The sequence below is a fragment of the Miniopterus schreibersii genome (genome assembly GCF_964146895.1).
Source record: "Miniopterus schreibersii genome assembly, chromosome: X".
In the NCBI taxonomy this organism is placed as follows: Eukaryota; Metazoa; Chordata; class Mammalia; order Chiroptera; family Miniopteridae; genus Miniopterus; species Miniopterus schreibersii.
The window spans coordinates 80,757,808-80,774,404 of record NC_138104.1 but is presented as its reverse complement, the minus strand read 5'-3'; the positions used below and the strand labels follow the sequence as shown (position 1 = coordinate 80,774,404).

Here is a 16,597-nt window from a genome sequence, read left to right as displayed (position 1 = left end):
TTAATGCCGAGAAGATACAAATATTTTCTTTTAATTATATCTTATGTCATTGTCTTTAGAAGAGGAAAAACTTACTATTTAACACAAATTGAAGATTTCTTTGACAACATTTCCAGGCTATTTCTAGGCCTGTAAAAAGTAACTTATTCTAAGGAAGTTATAGTAATCTTCATTTATCTTTATTCTTCAAAACAGATAAATAAATTAAAAAATAAATCTTATTAAGTGGTGTTTTAATCATAGAACATTTATGTTGGAAATAATTCTATTATCCAAGTACTTTCTAAAAGTAGATTCACTTCTTAAATTTGAGTGGTCACTAGTACTTAATGTATCCTGGGATTTTTTTTATTTATTTTTTATTTTTTTTTGCATCTTTTGTGCTTACTTTGATGTAAACATTAGGCATGGTTCCCCCCCTTTAATGTTTGCTTTTTAAGGTTCAGTTTCTAGGATACCACTAAGCCTCTTTCACTAAAACAAACTGGTTAATGCATAGTGTCAGGTAGGCTAACAATAGAGTAAGTGGAGGGAAGAGCTTTTCATTTTTTCCTTTTTGTTATTTTCAATAAAAACTACTTCCTTTTGAAGTGTATTCTATTTTTCCAGTCTCCAGTAGCTGGAGAAGGGGGCGGGGAGAGCATGTTGGTTTGAAGTCTGAGTAGGAGGAGACTGCTTCCTTATTATTACTAGTGTTTGGGTTGTCTGTTTACTTAGTTTTTTAAAGCTTTTTTTAAAAATGTATTTATTTAAAAATGTATTTTACTGATTTTAGAGAGAGGAAAGGACAGAGATAGAAACCATGATGGGAGAGAAACATCGATCGGTTGCCTCCTGCACACCCCCTACTGGGAATAGAGCCCAGAATCTGGGGGTGGGGCCCGGAATCCAGGCATGTGCCCTGACCTCAGGAATCCAACTGTGACCTCCCGGTTCTTGGGTCAGCGCTCAACCACTGAGCCACACTGGCTGGGCTACTTACTTAGTTTTTAATCAATCTAGATCTGGTTATGTCTTGTGAAGTTGGAGCCTATAACTTAACTGAATTAATTGTTACTTCAACTTAAGTGGTCTTTAAAATATCAAAAGTGAAATATTTTGAATGCACGAATGATGTTTTGTCTTAAATTGTCTCTTCTTTTTACAGATAGCACAACAATAGAAAAATTGAGAGCTATTTGTTTAGACCACGCCAAACTTGGAGAAAGCAGCCTTAGTCCATCTCTTGACTCGCTTTTCTTTGGTCCTTCCGCTTCACAAGTGCTATACCTAACAGAGGTTTGTTTTTTCCTTTTGAATTTATTCCATGTTCTTTAAATTTGACTGTTTTATGGTAATGTGGAGAACATAACATCCTAATGAAATGTTTTTGATATGGTCAAAAGAATTTCTTAGCCATGATAATAGGGAAAATAGATGTTATCTTTTAAAAACCTTTTAATGTAGCCCTTCTCCCCTTTTCTCCAGGTAGTCTATGCCTTGTTAATGCCTGCTGGTGCACCTCTGGCTGAAGACTCCTCTGATTTTCAGTTTCACTTCTTGAAAAGTGGTGGCCTACCCCTAGTCCTGAGTATGCTAACCAGAAATAACTTCCTACCAAATGCAGACATGGAAACTCGAAGGGGTGCCTACCTCAATGCTCTTAAAATAGCCAAACTGTTGCTGACTGCCATTGGGTATGGCCACGTTCGAGCTGTGGCAGAAGCTTTTCAGCCAGGTGTAGAAGGCGTGAATCCTATGACATCGGTAATACAGACTTTCACAAAATCTTTTAATAATAATAATAATAGATGGTAATTTTTAAAGTTCAACTTCACAGCAACTATAAAGTTCAATGTGAAACTGTTCCAGGTTCCTTTCCAGTGATGCGTTATTTTAGGGGGTTTCTATTAAATTTTATTTGTATTAAAAATGCAAATGCTTTTCACTGAAATACTCTTCCTTGAGAGGATAGTTCTTCTGTGCCCCCTTGATCCTGTTTGACTTTCAGTTATTTTAAACATAAAAAGATCTCCATATGAATTTCTTATTAACTTGTATTTAGCATATATTAAAGGCACAGGTGGTAATAAAAAGCTGTAATTGATTTAACCTGTTGCCAACTTCTCTTCCTATCTTGACAGTCTTAACCTCCAGTTCTGAGGTTACTCTGACTCTGTCTTGGCCTTGGTGGCATCCTCAATCCACTAGAAGTTCTCAAGACATGCCAGAATTTAATGCCTATTTATTAGAGGTCTAACTATGCATTTAATTCTGACTAAAATTTGAGTTATAGGCATCATAAGTGATGATTTACTAAGTTACTGATAGAAGATAAAAGCTTCAGGAATATAGATATTCTTTTTTAGAAATGGCTTAGGTTTTAATCAGGGAGGTTGGAGTGTTGATTAGATATGTGATACTGTAATGTCACATGTAATGGAGATAATAGCACTTAAAATTGTTTTAGGTGTGGTTAAATTTAAAAGGATAATTTCCCATCACCACCACCACCCCTTTTTTTTAAATTAATTGCTGAAATAGAGATGAAATTATATATCCAGGATTTGTCTCAAAATAATCCTGGGGTGGGGAGTGGCTAGAAAGCTGGGGGGGATGGGGTTACATGAAACAATTTTGGTTCTTCATAATTTTTGATGCCCGGCAATGGGAGTTCTTCATACTCTTCTCCACTTTTGTATATTTTAGAAATTTTTCATTAGTCTTACATCCCCTAAGTCTTGCATTTGTTAGTATTAAAAAAGTGGTTCTTTTTCAGATAAAACACATCCTTATCATGATCCCTGGCACAGGTGCTTAATGAAGTACACAGGAAACAATTACATATTTCCCTCTTGCACTTTTCCCCAAAATTTAATCAGAAAATGTACTATTAAGGATACAAAGGTACATAATAGCTGTACTTAAAGTATAGAGAAGGGGAGTTACAACTTGAAAGACAGAATTGCCTGGTAATAACTACTTAAAGTAATGTTTTTCTTACGGATTTAAAAACTTGATTATACTATTAAGTAAAATACTGGTACATTTCATACACTTGTACTTCTGTTACTGATATTTCTTAATTTTTCTCCTTTTCAAAGAAGAATTTGATCACCAGGAGGAGTGGGAGCAGGGTCTGCCCAGGAGCATGCATGTAAAAGATGTGGAGTAATTTACTAGTCTCTAGATAAGGGTTGCAACCCGTCGGTTCAGTTTATTGCTTGCCCTTATTAGTAATGGTGAGCCCAGATAGAGACATGAGTTGGGTTGATCTGGAATGGGGGTTTACAGAGGGTTTCTAATGCATAAGAAAAAGAGGAAGCCCCAATTGCTGGCAATGTGAAGTACTTTTTGTGTAAGTCACCACAGGTCTGTAGTATATATGTGGAAAGAGGTAATCCTGAGGGAGTGGCGATGGGTGAGGAACAAATGGTTAGGTCTGGTTAAGTATAAATTATTTACTCCAAGTAAAATGGTTACCTTTTTTCAGGTCAACCAAGTTACTCATGATCAAGCAGTGGTGCTACAAAGTGCCCTTCAGAGCATTCCTAATCCTTCATCTGAATGCATGCTTAGAAATGTGTCAATTCGTCTTGCTCAGCAAATATCTGATGAGGTTAGTATTAAACTTTTAAAGCTCTGATATCCTGGAAGGTTTGTGTTTTTTTTCCTACTTTCCACCCTCTATTAAAGTTTATAATTCAGTGAATCTTGACAAATGCCTATGTTTGAAACCACCCCCACAATCAAGACACAGAATGTTTCCATCACTCTTTGTGTGTGCCCCTTTGCAGTCTATTCTTTCCTCCACCCCTTGCCCCAGGTAGCCACTAGTCTTTTGTCACTATATACTAGTTTTCATTTTCTAGAATTTTATGCACGTGGCATCAAACTATTTGTTCTTTTATGTCTGGCTTCTTTCACTCAGCATAATGACTGAAAATTGTCTGTACTGTGTGAGCCATTAGTCCATTTCTTTTTATTGCTGAGTAGTATCCCGTGGTGAATATTTCACACTGTGTTTTTCCATATACTTGGTGAAGGACATTTGGATTGTTTCCCTTTTTTGATCGTGAATAAAGCTGCTGTGAACATTCTATACAAGTGTTTGTGTGGGCACAGGTTTTTATATACCTTGGGTAAAAAAACAACCTAGGACTGGAATGGTTGGATCACCTTTGTAGTCTTTTTAAGATTCTTCTGAAAGTAGTATAAGGCCAGATAATAACTTGGAGTTTATACTTTGTGGTATTGCTGTTAAACAAAAAATGGGACAAAGGCAACTTGGGAGCCTGAAGACGATGGTACTGCTGCACAGCCATTCCTATTGCTTTACAAGGAAAAGCATTTTTGCTTTTTTAGTGATTATTCCACTCTAATACTCTTTCAACAGTTGTAATTACTCATTATCTTGCAGGCTTCAAGATACATGCCTGATATTTGTGTCATTAGAGCTATACAAAAAATTATTTGGGCATCAGGATGTGGCGCATTACAGCTAGTATTTAGCCCAAATGAAGAAATCACTAAAATTTATGAGAAGGTAAGAATTATCACAGAAATATATTTCTTATAAATAAATGTTGTTTAATTGTATGAGGCTGAACTATGTCTTCTATCTTTAAAAAGCCAATGACTTGCATCTCAATAGATTGAAAATTAACTAGTAGCTATAGTTAAGGTGAGAATACAGTAAAATATTACTTTGAAAATAAAGTGCTTCAGAATCTTGCCAGATTTTTATGTTTTAATACAAAGCTATCTTTTTTCTAGTTCAAACTGGGGTCAGGTATAACTGTCTTATACTGAATTTGATTATTTTCATTCTCTCTTCTTTTTTCATCATCTTTCTGTCCTGTGTAAATTTGTGTTTAGGTAACTGTAAATTATGTTATCACCACGTTTAAGTATTTTTCATTCTCCTAAGGTGGTCAGAAGTAGTGTCTGCCAATGAGGTGTCATCTCTGACCCTCCGTTAGGTTAAGCAAATTATTTACAGCAGAAAGGCTGTGTCTGATTCTTTGATTTTTCTGTCATATGTACCTGTTCCTGATAGCCACTTCTGCATATTTATGTATTGTTGTTGTTGTTATTTATTACTATTATTATTATTTGGGAAGGAGAAAGTGAGAGAAAGGCAACATCAATCAGTTGCCTCCCTTACACACCCCCCAACCAGGGATTGAACCCACCACCTTTTATTATGTGGAATGATGCTCAGCCAGCTGGGGCTGCATATTTAGAAGGGGAAATTGAGTTATAGGAACTGTTCTAGCTCTGTAGAGCTTCCTTTTTATGGCCAGCATGCCCCTGATTTGCCCAGGATGTGTGTTGGTGTCCTGCAGTCCTGCAGTTCTGTCGGGTACGCTGCTGCGCATTCATTCAGCTAATATTTTGAGTGCTCGTTCCTTTCCAGGCATGTACTGTAATTACAAGTTTTTATAAAGTCAGACTAGAAGTTATTAACTATCTACCTAAGCATATTTTAGGTTGTAAAACCTTCCCTAAAAATTGTCTAAGACAATTGCTTTAGAATAAATGACACTACAGGTAAGCTACATGATGGAACTAGTCAGAAGTACCTAACTGCAGCGCCAGAGCGGTTCTCTAGAAAGGAGTGATGGTTGGTGCAAGAGGACACAACTCAGAAGGCTCTAGGAGCCTGAAGGACAAAGAAGCAGGTGGTGATACATGGTCATGTGCTTCTTAAGCTCTCCTTGGGAAGTAGCAAAATACGGGAATTAGACTTTGTTGTCTGTTATAGTCATTTCCATACTATTCCAAGGGTCCTCAAGAGCTGCACATAAAGAGGCTGAGTCCAAGTGGTTTGAGTAGGTACATTTTCTGCACATGCTTGAGGTTGTATGAACTTTTTCTTAAATGCATTTCTAGATAATTTACCCCTGTCATTTTACAGTCCAATGCAGGCAATGAGCTGGACTTGGAAGATGAACAGGTTTGCTGTGAAGCATTGGAAGTGATGACCTTATGTTTTGCCTTGATTCCAACAGCCTTAGATGCTCTTAGTAAAGAAAAGGCTTGGCAGACATTCATTATTGACTTACTATTGCACTGTCACAGCAAGTAAGTATCTCTCTTAATTGTAAGAAACATCTTATTTTTGTAAAGCAGAAATAATTTCTGCTGGCAAAGTTTAATCCCAGAATTCAAAAAATTTATTGTCTCTATAGAATGTTAATATTTAGGAAAATTTTACTTAGCCATGTTTTGCTTAGACCTAGATTTGTTTGGTTTTAGGCTGCACAATGTCAACATTCCCAAAGTAAAATTAATTTTTCTCTAATTTCAGAATTTAGTTTTACCTAAAAGGTACATATTTTAGCCCGTTTTTAAAATCTAGTTTACAGGATTTTAAGTTAAATAGGATATTAGCCTCCTATCTTGAATACCTAGCTACAAGGTTGGTTGGTTGGTTGGTTGGTTGGTTGGTTGGTTGGTTGGTTGGTTGGTTGGTTGGTTGGTTGGTTTTAAGTGAAATTGTTAATTCAGTATGAAACTCAAAAGGCAGGGTTATGGTAAGAACTTTTGTATTTTACACTGAGAATAAAGACCAACTATAAAGCCCTCATTTACATTTCAAGAGCATTTAATCAATGACATTAACTTTGTTTTGGGCTTCTTTTGTGTGAGTCAGTTGGATTTGTAGAAAATGTTGGTTTCCATCCTCTTATGTCAGCCTAACCCTGACCTTCTTGGAGTAATTTGTTAAACTCGAGCTCTAATTAGTTCTCTGTTGTATGTAATTATCTGTCTTACACACATTTTGTAAAAAGACACAAAACGTTTATTTTGTTTATTCTGTCACATGCCGTTCAACAATGACAGAAATTACTGATGAACAGTTAGTATAAAATCAGAATAAGCAGTTTGCTGAAATGAAGCCTAGTAATAAAGCTTTTTTTTTTTTTCTTAAATGTGTGCATGATTTAATTTAAGTAGGATGCTATGAAGTGATTTAGAGGGTCGCAAGTGGAAGGGTCTACTCTTTTAGAAGTTCCTTGGTGTAATGTTCTTGAAGACATCTAATCCAGCCTATTCAGAAAGTCCTTTGGCAGGATCCCCCAAGATAAGGTTGAGCTTGCTGTCTCTTTGGGAAGGCTTGATCATCATTAGACAACTCTGTATGTTAAGAAAGATAAATAGAAAGTCTAGTTCCACTTGATAATGCATTGGGTGGAGGGAGGAAAGTTTTAATGAAGTCAAACCTGGAGGTAGCGAATTTCTTCTGTAGTACTGATTCACCCTGCCCTGTAGTTTTCAATCATTGTATAAATATCTGAGTACCTCTTGCAGGTTCAAAATACTTTATTTCCAGTTTGTAAGAATTTGACAGCAAACCCAACCTGAACATTATTTGTTGGCATTACCTTTCTAAAATCTGAATCCACAAAAACATCTGGCCTCAAGGGTTTCAGATACGGGATTATAGACCTGCATACATGAGTAGTCTATCCTTTAGGTAGTTTATACTCGAAGAACCATATTACTAACCAGTATAGCTTGTTTACAGCTTTTTTCCCCCACATAGGTTTTTTTTTCCCCTCAATTCTATAACAACTCTCAGAAGTAGACTTTGCTGATGGAGGGAATAAGACTGGAGATAAATGACAAGGTTCTCTTGAGTTCCAACTTTATTTCTGCCACATTGTTTCTCTCTCCATAATTCTAATCCACCAGCAAATTATGTGAGTCCCTACTATGTGTTTGTCAATAAGAGCCCAAAGTCAAATAAGATAGTTGTTGCTCTCAGGGAACTTTGAAACAGAAGTTAGTCATAAAAGGCAAAGTGCTTAGGGAATTAGAAGAGGAATCAGTTACTTTTTACCTGGAAGGAGGAGCAGAAGTGAAGGTTCTGTGCACAATATAACACGTGAGCTGTTTAGTTAAGATTTATATGTGTAAAAATGGAAGCTGGGCATTGGCGGTGCTCTGCCTCTTACTATCACTCCCTTTAATAATTGTTTTTACTTCCTGTATTTTTGGACTCCATACACTTTCAACCTCTCCATACTGTTTCTACCCTCTTTTAAACAACCAACACCCATTGCCTAAGGACAATTGCAGTATCGTTAATCTTTCTACATCTAATGCTGTTCCCCTAAGGTGTTACTCTAATCTGTTGGCCACACTGCAGACTCTGTGATCTTTACAAAATATGATCATATTGTTTTCCTGCTAAAATCTTTCCATGTCTTCTTATTGCCTTTTAATTTAGTCTGAGTATTTAAATTCAGTGTATAGCACTCTACAATTTGGCCCTTGCTTCTACTTAATCAGAAGTTTTAACTTCAGTGCCACATTTGCTAAGTTTTCCTTATCCCTGGGCTCAGAAGTTCTCCCAGACCTCTGTTCCCATTACATGAGGTCTGCTTCCATATCCTAACACTGACCTTATTTTATTGTAGTCACTCACAATTGCATTTGAATTCCTTTAGGCAGATACGGTTTTTCCAGCCCTCCCCAGCACCTGTTGCTTTACACCCTGCCTATTGAACTCCTTTATGTTACCTCTCTGATTCATGGAGGCATTTGAGTTTGCCACTCCTGGCATAGTGCTTTCAGGGCAGAGCTGAGTGGTTTGATTTGATGTGTAGAAAGACGAATAAAGGATAATACTGTAAAGGAGATTAGGAGGAGTCACTTTACAGAAGGCCTTTAATGCAGAGATCCAAGTAGTGTTAGATTTTTACACGGAACTCAGTCTCATTGGTAAATAATATGTCAACAAGCACCTGTTATGAGCCAGCCACTATTCTAGCTACTGGAATGGCAGTAAACAAAACACAAAATGTCAGCCTTCTTGGAGTCAATATACTAAAGAGGATAGGGGCTAAGAAGGGAAGACATATGGGAAAATATATAGTATGTTAGATAGTGATAAATGCTATGGAGAGAAAGCAGGAAAGGGGATAAGGAGTTCGGCGGAGTTCCGTTTTATACACACAGACTTCATTTTATTGTACTTCATTGCGCTTCACGGATGTCCTTTTACAAATGGAAGGCAAGACCCACCAGCAAAAATATTATGACTCGCTTTATTATGATGGTCTAGAGCCAAACCTGTAATATCTCTGAGGTGTGCCTATATAGGATCGTTCAAAAAAGGCTTCTCTTAAAAGGTGACCATTAATCGAAGCTCTGAGAGAGTAGGGTGGTGGTCCATGTAGATGATAGAGGGGAAGTGTGTGAAGCACAGGAACAACAGGTGTAAATGTCACGGGGCAGAACCATGCCTGCTGTGTTAGAGAACAGCAGGGAGACCAACGTGGTTGGAGCAGGTAGGGGGTGTCAGAGGTAACAAACAGCCTATGATGTGCTCTGAGTTAACATTTTAAGTTTATTCTGGTTGCTTTGTTGAGAATAAGTTATAGAGTAACAGGAAAAGAGTTAGACTTTTTCATTAATCCAAATGAAAGGTGACAGGGACTAGAAGTACGGCAATAGTAGAAGTGGTAAGAAATAATCAAATTTTCAGTATGTTGTGAAGATACAACAGATTTTGTTGATAGGGGTTTTTTTTGAAGCATTGCGGAAGTGAGGGAGGTTTCATTAGGAACTGAGAGGCACCAACTTTAGACACACACCCACACACACTCTATTTGGGCAACATACCTAACTATTTAAAAAATAAACTAGGGCAGCGTGAATGGCACACTTTTGAAAACCTGATAAAAGTTGTGGACATCCTCCCCAGAAAATTGGTACTCCTCACTTCAGTTAACATGGGTTCCACTGAACTCAACCCACAGAGTGTTTAAAATCTCTCTGATTTATAGTACCGTGTGTGGGTTTCAGAAACCTAAAAGCATCCAGGAGGGAGGTTAGTACACAGAATGTGTGCTGTCAGGTTCTTTATATTGAACTATAAATTTGGTTTTAAGCTCTCTATCAGCTCGCACAAAGATAGAAAGCTGATAGTTAATCCACAAAAGGTAGTTTGTAAATGTCTGTAAGATACACAAGTGCTTAGCAGATCCGTATGTCAGACTTTGTTTTAGGTGCCAGAAACTGACATTGGCAATGCAAAGCCTTGGCCTGAAAGAACTTCCTTTCTAATGGAGACAAAACACCATTTTGTAAACAAACAGTATTTATACATTTGGTAAATGGTTCTTGGCACCTACTATGTGCTAGACACTATTGTAGGTTCTTGAGGCACAGGAGGCTAAACAGATGATGTCTCTGCGCTCTTGGAGCATTTATTCTGGTGAGATCTATATAGTATGTTTTTGTGTGTGTGTTTTTTAAGATCCATAATGATCAGGGAAAATTCTCAGTATTGAGACCAGAAATAAGTTTTTCTCATGAGCCATCATAGAATATTATATAATACAGTGATTCTCAATGTTTAGCACACATTAGAATTACTTGCAAGATTTGTTGAAACATGGGTTGCTGGGCCCACCTCCAGTACTTTTCAATCACCAGGTCTGGGATGGAACCTGAGAATTTGCATCTCTAATAATTCCCAGCAGCTGCTGATTTGGAGGCCATGCTTTGGGACCTACTAGTACAAGGGACATCTACAGTCATATCCTTATTGTAACTGCAACAGAATTTTTAGAGTTGTTTGTTCCAAAGTACAATTGAATAAAAATTCTGTGGAAAGTCAGAAAGCTGCATAAGGCTCACTGTAGAACATCTTGTATCTAGAGGAGCATTTCTTGCCTTTTCCAAGAAAGGAGTGTTAAAATGTACCCTCAAACTCTTCATTGACAATTATAGTTCTTGACACAACCTAATTCATGTATGTATGTTGCTGGTTTAAAGGACTATTATCTTGTATACTTGTATTTTTACTTTTTAATTTACCTACCTCTTATTCCACATCCACCCAAGAGAGACCAGGATTATAATCTTTTTTTTATTTTATTTTTTTTGGCCCTTTCATGAGAATAATACGTTAAATGTGAAATGTTTTTATTTCAGAACTGTTCGCCAGGTGGCACAGGAGCAGTTCTTTTTAATGTGCACCAGATGTTGCATGGGACACAGGCCTCTACTTTTCTTCATTACTCTGCTCTTTACCGTTTTGGGGGTGAGATGTTTTTTAATTCGCTTTTCAATGTGATTGGTTCTTTTAAACGGGGGGGCATTCAGGAAGTCATGCTTTTAGATTGTATTCAACTTAGAGCAGTCTGTATTTATTTAATTAATATTGGTAATTTCTGATACTATATTAGTCATCTGCTCTAGTTAACTTCAAGTTTTTCAAAAGTGAATTCTGAGCGTGGACATGTAAATTTATATTATTTTACTTTGTTTCAGAGCACAGCCAGAGAGAGAGCTAAACATTCGGATGACTACTTCACTCTGTTAAGGCACCTTCTTAATTATGCTTACAATAGTAATATTAACATACCCAATGCTGAAGTTCTTCTCAATAATGAAATTGACTGGCTTAAAAGAATTAGGGTAAGTTGACAGTGTTTACCATATCAATAAGTTGGGTAGTTTATTAATAGTTTATAGTTTTTAGCATTTTGATTAAATGAAAAACACCAAAGAGTAATTAAAAGGACCAATGAATATGCTCTGCATTAGTGGATATTAGTAACTCAATCACAGAATAAATGCATAACTAGTTCTGTAAAATGCTTTCTTTTACTTTGAGACTTGGTATACTGATTTTCACCTTTTTTTTCACTTTAGAATTTGGGGCCTTTTTACAAATTTTCATCTTTTAAAAAGTATTCTTGGTGAATTTGATAGACTAGCACTTAATTTAATTCTTGATCTTAAGACCTGATACTTTTTACTTAGAATTGTATGGGAATTTTTTGCTTTGTAGCTTTTAGCCTTCAGTGGTTTGTAAAGTCTATTTCTAGAAAGTTCTGAGGAGAGATTGCTTAGAATGGGAAGATTTGGAGGAATTTCCTCATGTCCGTCCAGCCCTCTTGTTCTGGTTCTTCCCTTCCTTGCTTTCATAAGTTGGACATTTGATTTTTTTTTTTTTTTTTTTTTTAGTAGTAATTTTTTTTTCTTCTTCATTTTATTTTTTTTCTCTGGCAGGATGATGTTAAGAGAACAGGTGAAACAGGTGTTGAAGAGACAATCTTGGAAGGCCACCTTGGGGTAACAAAAGAGTTACTGGCCTTTCAAACCCCTGAGAAAAAGTATCATATTGGTTGTGAAAAGGGAGGTGCTAACCTCATTAAAGTAAGTTCTGCTGTCTTGATCCTAAAGCAGATATCATAGCCTTCTAAATTTTGTATATAAATAAAATTTCTGTATTATATATTTTATAAAGTTAAGTAAGCACTATTTAATTTTTCTATTTAGAAACTATGAATTTTTCACTTTGTCAAACTAAACTGCATCTTGTATGCAGTAATTCAAGGGAAAAACATGAATCATTTCAGTGAATTTTATTTTTATTCAGAATGTTTGGTATATATGTCCTTAAAGGAATAAACTTAATTAAATTTTTCACTTTTGTTAAGTGCTATAGTCAGTTTGCTCTTGATACTTTAAAAATATTTAAATTGAGAAATTGCTATGGTTGTTAATTGTAGTACATAGTATTTTAAAGTGGGGTCTTTTTATTAGAAAATCCAAGTAAGTTTTCTGAGATGTAGTGAGATCTTGAGTTCTGACAAATGATTTCATGTTATTTCCTTCCAAGATTCTAAATGACCTTTTTTTCCTTAGAAATACATGTTGATATCATTGCTAATACATAATCTTTTTTTTTTTTTTCCAAATCGCAATAGGAATTAATTGATGATTTCATCTTCCCTGCATCCAATGTTTACCTACAGTATATGAGAAATGGAGAACTGCCAGCTGAACAGGCTATTCCAGTCTGTAGTTCACCAGCTACCATTAATGCTGGTTTTGAGTTGCTTGTAGCATTAGCTGTTGGCTGTGTGAGGAATCTCAAACAGATAGTAGATTCCCTGACTGAAATGTATTACATTGGCACAGCAATAACTAGTAAGTATTTTAAAATATAATGTTGTGATAACAGTTAATTTAAATTCTTTTTTCCTGGGTTTGTTTGTTTGTTTGTTTTTTAGTAAACATCTTCAACTCATGCTTTTCTTTCAGCAACTAGTTTAGTTTAACATTTTTAGCAAATGGATATATAATTTAAGACCATTACAAGCAAGGAGCCTTAATGTAAGTTTTCAAATGTTTGTTAAGTGTCTTCCTGTATGTGGTGTAACTATTTAGCAAAATAAATTTCATCTTGGTCAAATCTGGAATAAAACCCAAATTCCAGAGTAATAAATAGTCAAAATAAAGGCCAGAGTTCAAACTTAAAACGCAAATTTCATTCATTGGAAATCTTTTAGGCCCTCACTTAGAAGCTCTTTAAAGTTATTTTCATAAGAGCTCTAAGAAAATCTGGTTTTAAAGATTAGAATGTGAGCCCAGCCAGGCGTGGTTCAGCGGTTGAGCGTCAACCTAGGATCCAGGAGATCGGGGTTCGATTCCCAGTTAGGGCACATGCCCGGGTTGTGAGAAGATAATATTTCTGTCTTCAGTTAATGATCACATGAAGCCTGTGAAATAGACAATAGACTCCAGATCTCACAGCTATGGAACTGAAGCTCAAAACGGAGGAGGGCAATATAAAATGACCGAAAAAGCAGAAATAAGATATCAAACACCACAGAAACTGGGGTTTCTGTTGTTTTGTTTTTAAGAGAAAACTGCTGTTTATCTACAAAGTTTAAGAATATAATTGATTATAGTAAATTTTTAAGGACATTTTAAATATGTTTTTATTGATTTTTAGGAGAGAGGAAGGGAGAGGGACAGAGAGAGAGAAACATCATCGATTGGCTGCCTCCTGCATGCCCCCTTCTGGGGATGGAGCCCAAATGGCTGGGAATCAAACCGATGACCTCTTAGTTCATGGGTCGACCCTCAACCACTAGGCCACACCAGCCGGGCAGAATATAAGGACATTTTAAAAAACACTTTAGGAGATTCTGATGAAACTGTCTGCTTTAAAGGTGAGACCTTTAGCTATTTTACCAAATCTGTGTATAGTGAGGCAGGGTTTATTTGAGGGTTTTTGTTGTTTTTTAACTTAAAGAGGTAGTTTTTGTTTTTATTTTTCAAAACGAATCCTCACTTTTATTTATTCAGTTTCCAATAAGTTTAAACCCTCAAGGGATACAGCATCATGTAGATTCAGCGTCTAATGGCCTTAGCAGGAAAGTTGCTTTTGAATTTGGCACAAACCATACCACGTGGACATGAATTACTTTTTCCCAGATTCTTCTGGTTTTGTTCAGTTAGCTGCCAGGAGTCGCTGTGTTCTTTACTTTGTACACATGAGCATACCTCTTGCCAAAATAGAATTCACTTTCATCTCGGGCATAAACACCATCAATTTTAAGAAGAGAAGCTTTGTGCTTCTTCTAGTTTCTGAAGACTCCTCTCATAGCCAGCAAAAAATAGCTTTGGAGCACAACTTTCCAGGCGTGTTTGCCATTTTTGAAGTCCTGTTCCCAGCGTGCCCCCCCTGCTCCAGGGTGGCAGAAAGAGATAGGTCACTTGTTTCTTTGCATGGTAACAATTTCAAGTACCGAAGAGGGTGTATACTAAAAAGTATGTTTTCTGCCCATTCCAGTTGCTCAGTCCCCTTTGGTAGCTATAACCATTGTGGTCAGTTTGTGTTTGCCCTCCCAGCAGCTCTGTGCATGCAAAATCCACTTACGGAAGTTTTTTGTTTGTTTGTTTAGTTTTTTAACTGTATTGGCATATAGTACACAGCAATGTTCTTCACTTCGTTTTCCCCTTAATATGTCTGTGATTGTTCCCTAGCAACACATAAATACTTACCTATTTCCATTTATTGGCTATATACTTTTCAGTTCGGTATATTATCGTTTATTTTACTGGTCCCATAGACAGTGATATTTATGTTATTTCCAGGTTTGTATTAGGTGGAGGGAGGGATATATATGGTGCTTTGCAATTCTCACAGAACTTTGAAATTCACTCTCATTTGCTCCTCAAAGTAACATTTTGGTTGTAGGCAAAGCAAGTTTATTTTTATTACTACATTTATTAGGAAGGAAACATGAGTTTTGAAGGCACTTTTAAAAACATACGAAAGTAGGAAGTTCATAATGACTAAACTATAAAGCTAAAAGTAAAGTTAGCATCATACTATCTTGAAGACTACTGAGACTGCCATTAGAAGCAACATCAGGTAAGAGGCGGGTTTACAGCTGGTGGGGTAAGAATCTGTATAGTGATAACATGTTGCTGTGTATCCTCGGTTTGTTGAAATGCAAACTTGGAGCTCCGCTTCAGGTGGCTATAGGAATGGTGAAATTGTTGCTCATGTTAATTTGTTAGCTTAATAGTGCTAAAAGTGGACAAAGTGGTTGTGTTCAGACTCTAAGACTCTTATCTTCTTTAAGCTTGTGAAGCACTTACTGAGTGGGAATATCTGCCACCTGTTGGACCACGCCCCCCTAAAGGATTTGTGGGACTGAAGAATGCTGGTGCTACCTGCTACATGAATTCTGTGATTCAGCAGCTCTACATGATCCCCTCCATCAGGAACGGTATTCTTGCCATTGAGGGCACAGGTAGTGATGTAGATGATGACATGTCTGGGGATGAGAAGCAGGACAACGAGGTAAATTTTATTTAGCGTCTACATAAGAGTTTCTGTGTCTCTAAAGCAGCGATTAATGTACTCAAATTTTTTGTGAAACATGTTTAATCTGGAGTTTGTCTCATGATAATCTTCATTTTTAATAACAGTTTAAGTTATATTTCACTTTGCCACTTGATATTTTTAGTTATGTATCTCCATTACTTAATGCCAAGGTGTATACTATACCAGTTTCATTATCCATGCTTGCTTTTAGGTTACTTTTTTACATTTGTCCCAGATCATAGTTCTTTTTGCTTAGGCAACAAACTTCTACTTTAAATGTTAATGGGTTTGGTTTGGGGTTTTTTTAATGTTTTTATTGATTTTTAGAGAGAGGGAGAGAGAAACATCTATTGGCTACCTCCTGCACGCCCCCTAGTGGGGATAACGCCCGAATCCCAGGACGTGTGCCCTGACCTAATGGAACCAGCAACCTCTTGGTGCATGGGACAATGCTCGATCCACTGAGCCACACTGGCTGGGCTGTTACATGGTCTTGTAAAAAAAATGTTGTCTACCTACTGAGTATTTAATACACAGTAAAGCTATACAAAAGTTAGGTTGTATTGGTGGATAAGTTGACATGACTGTGGCATGGCTCTTTAAAAAGAGACTATGGCAAAACTTAACTCCTGGTAATGTTTGTATCTACCCTGTATTTCCATGTTTTTATTTTACCTTTTCCTGTTCATAGTGTTGGTGAGAACTGAAGAGAGTGTATTCTAATTTAGTAAACACGTTGAGTGGTTCTTTCCTCGTTCCCTCTCTTCAGTCACCAGAACTCTTTGCTCTGGGATACTTATTACTTACAGGGCTTCTGAAACATACACTTGCCTTGACTCTTCCCCAGACCTGCTGAACCACATCATCCAGGGAGTGGGGTCTGAGCATCTTGACCTTTTAAAAAAGCTTTATAGGAGATAGTTAGACCCATACCTGGTTAAGAACCACTGCTCTGAGTGAAAA

The 16,597-nt window shown here is 36.7% G+C and overlaps 1 protein-coding gene across 8 annotated transcripts in view; it reads left to right on the top strand.

The window, feature by feature from the left end:
• USP9X (ubiquitin specific peptidase 9 X-linked) overlaps positions 1-16,597 on the top strand; it is a 117,277-nt gene that overhangs the window by 76,492 nt on the left and 24,188 nt on the right. For all 8 annotated transcript variants that reach the window (XM_081125137.1, XM_081125135.1, XM_081125136.1 and 5 more), the window contains 10 exons: positions 1,148-1,278; positions 1,468-1,746; positions 3,473-3,598; positions 4,400-4,525; positions 5,900-6,066; positions 10,933-11,041; positions 11,272-11,418; positions 12,016-12,162; positions 12,717-12,939; positions 15,390-15,610. In XM_081125137.1, coding sequence (XP_080981263.1) covers positions 1,148-1,278; positions 1,468-1,746; positions 3,473-3,598; positions 4,400-4,525; positions 5,900-6,066; positions 10,933-11,041; positions 11,272-11,418; positions 12,016-12,162; positions 12,717-12,939; positions 15,390-15,610 — 1,676 coding nt within the window. The remainder of the gene's footprint in view (positions 1-1,147; positions 1,279-1,467; positions 1,747-3,472; positions 3,599-4,399; positions 4,526-5,899; positions 6,067-10,932; positions 11,042-11,271; positions 11,419-12,015; positions 12,163-12,716; positions 12,940-15,389; positions 15,611-16,597) is intronic.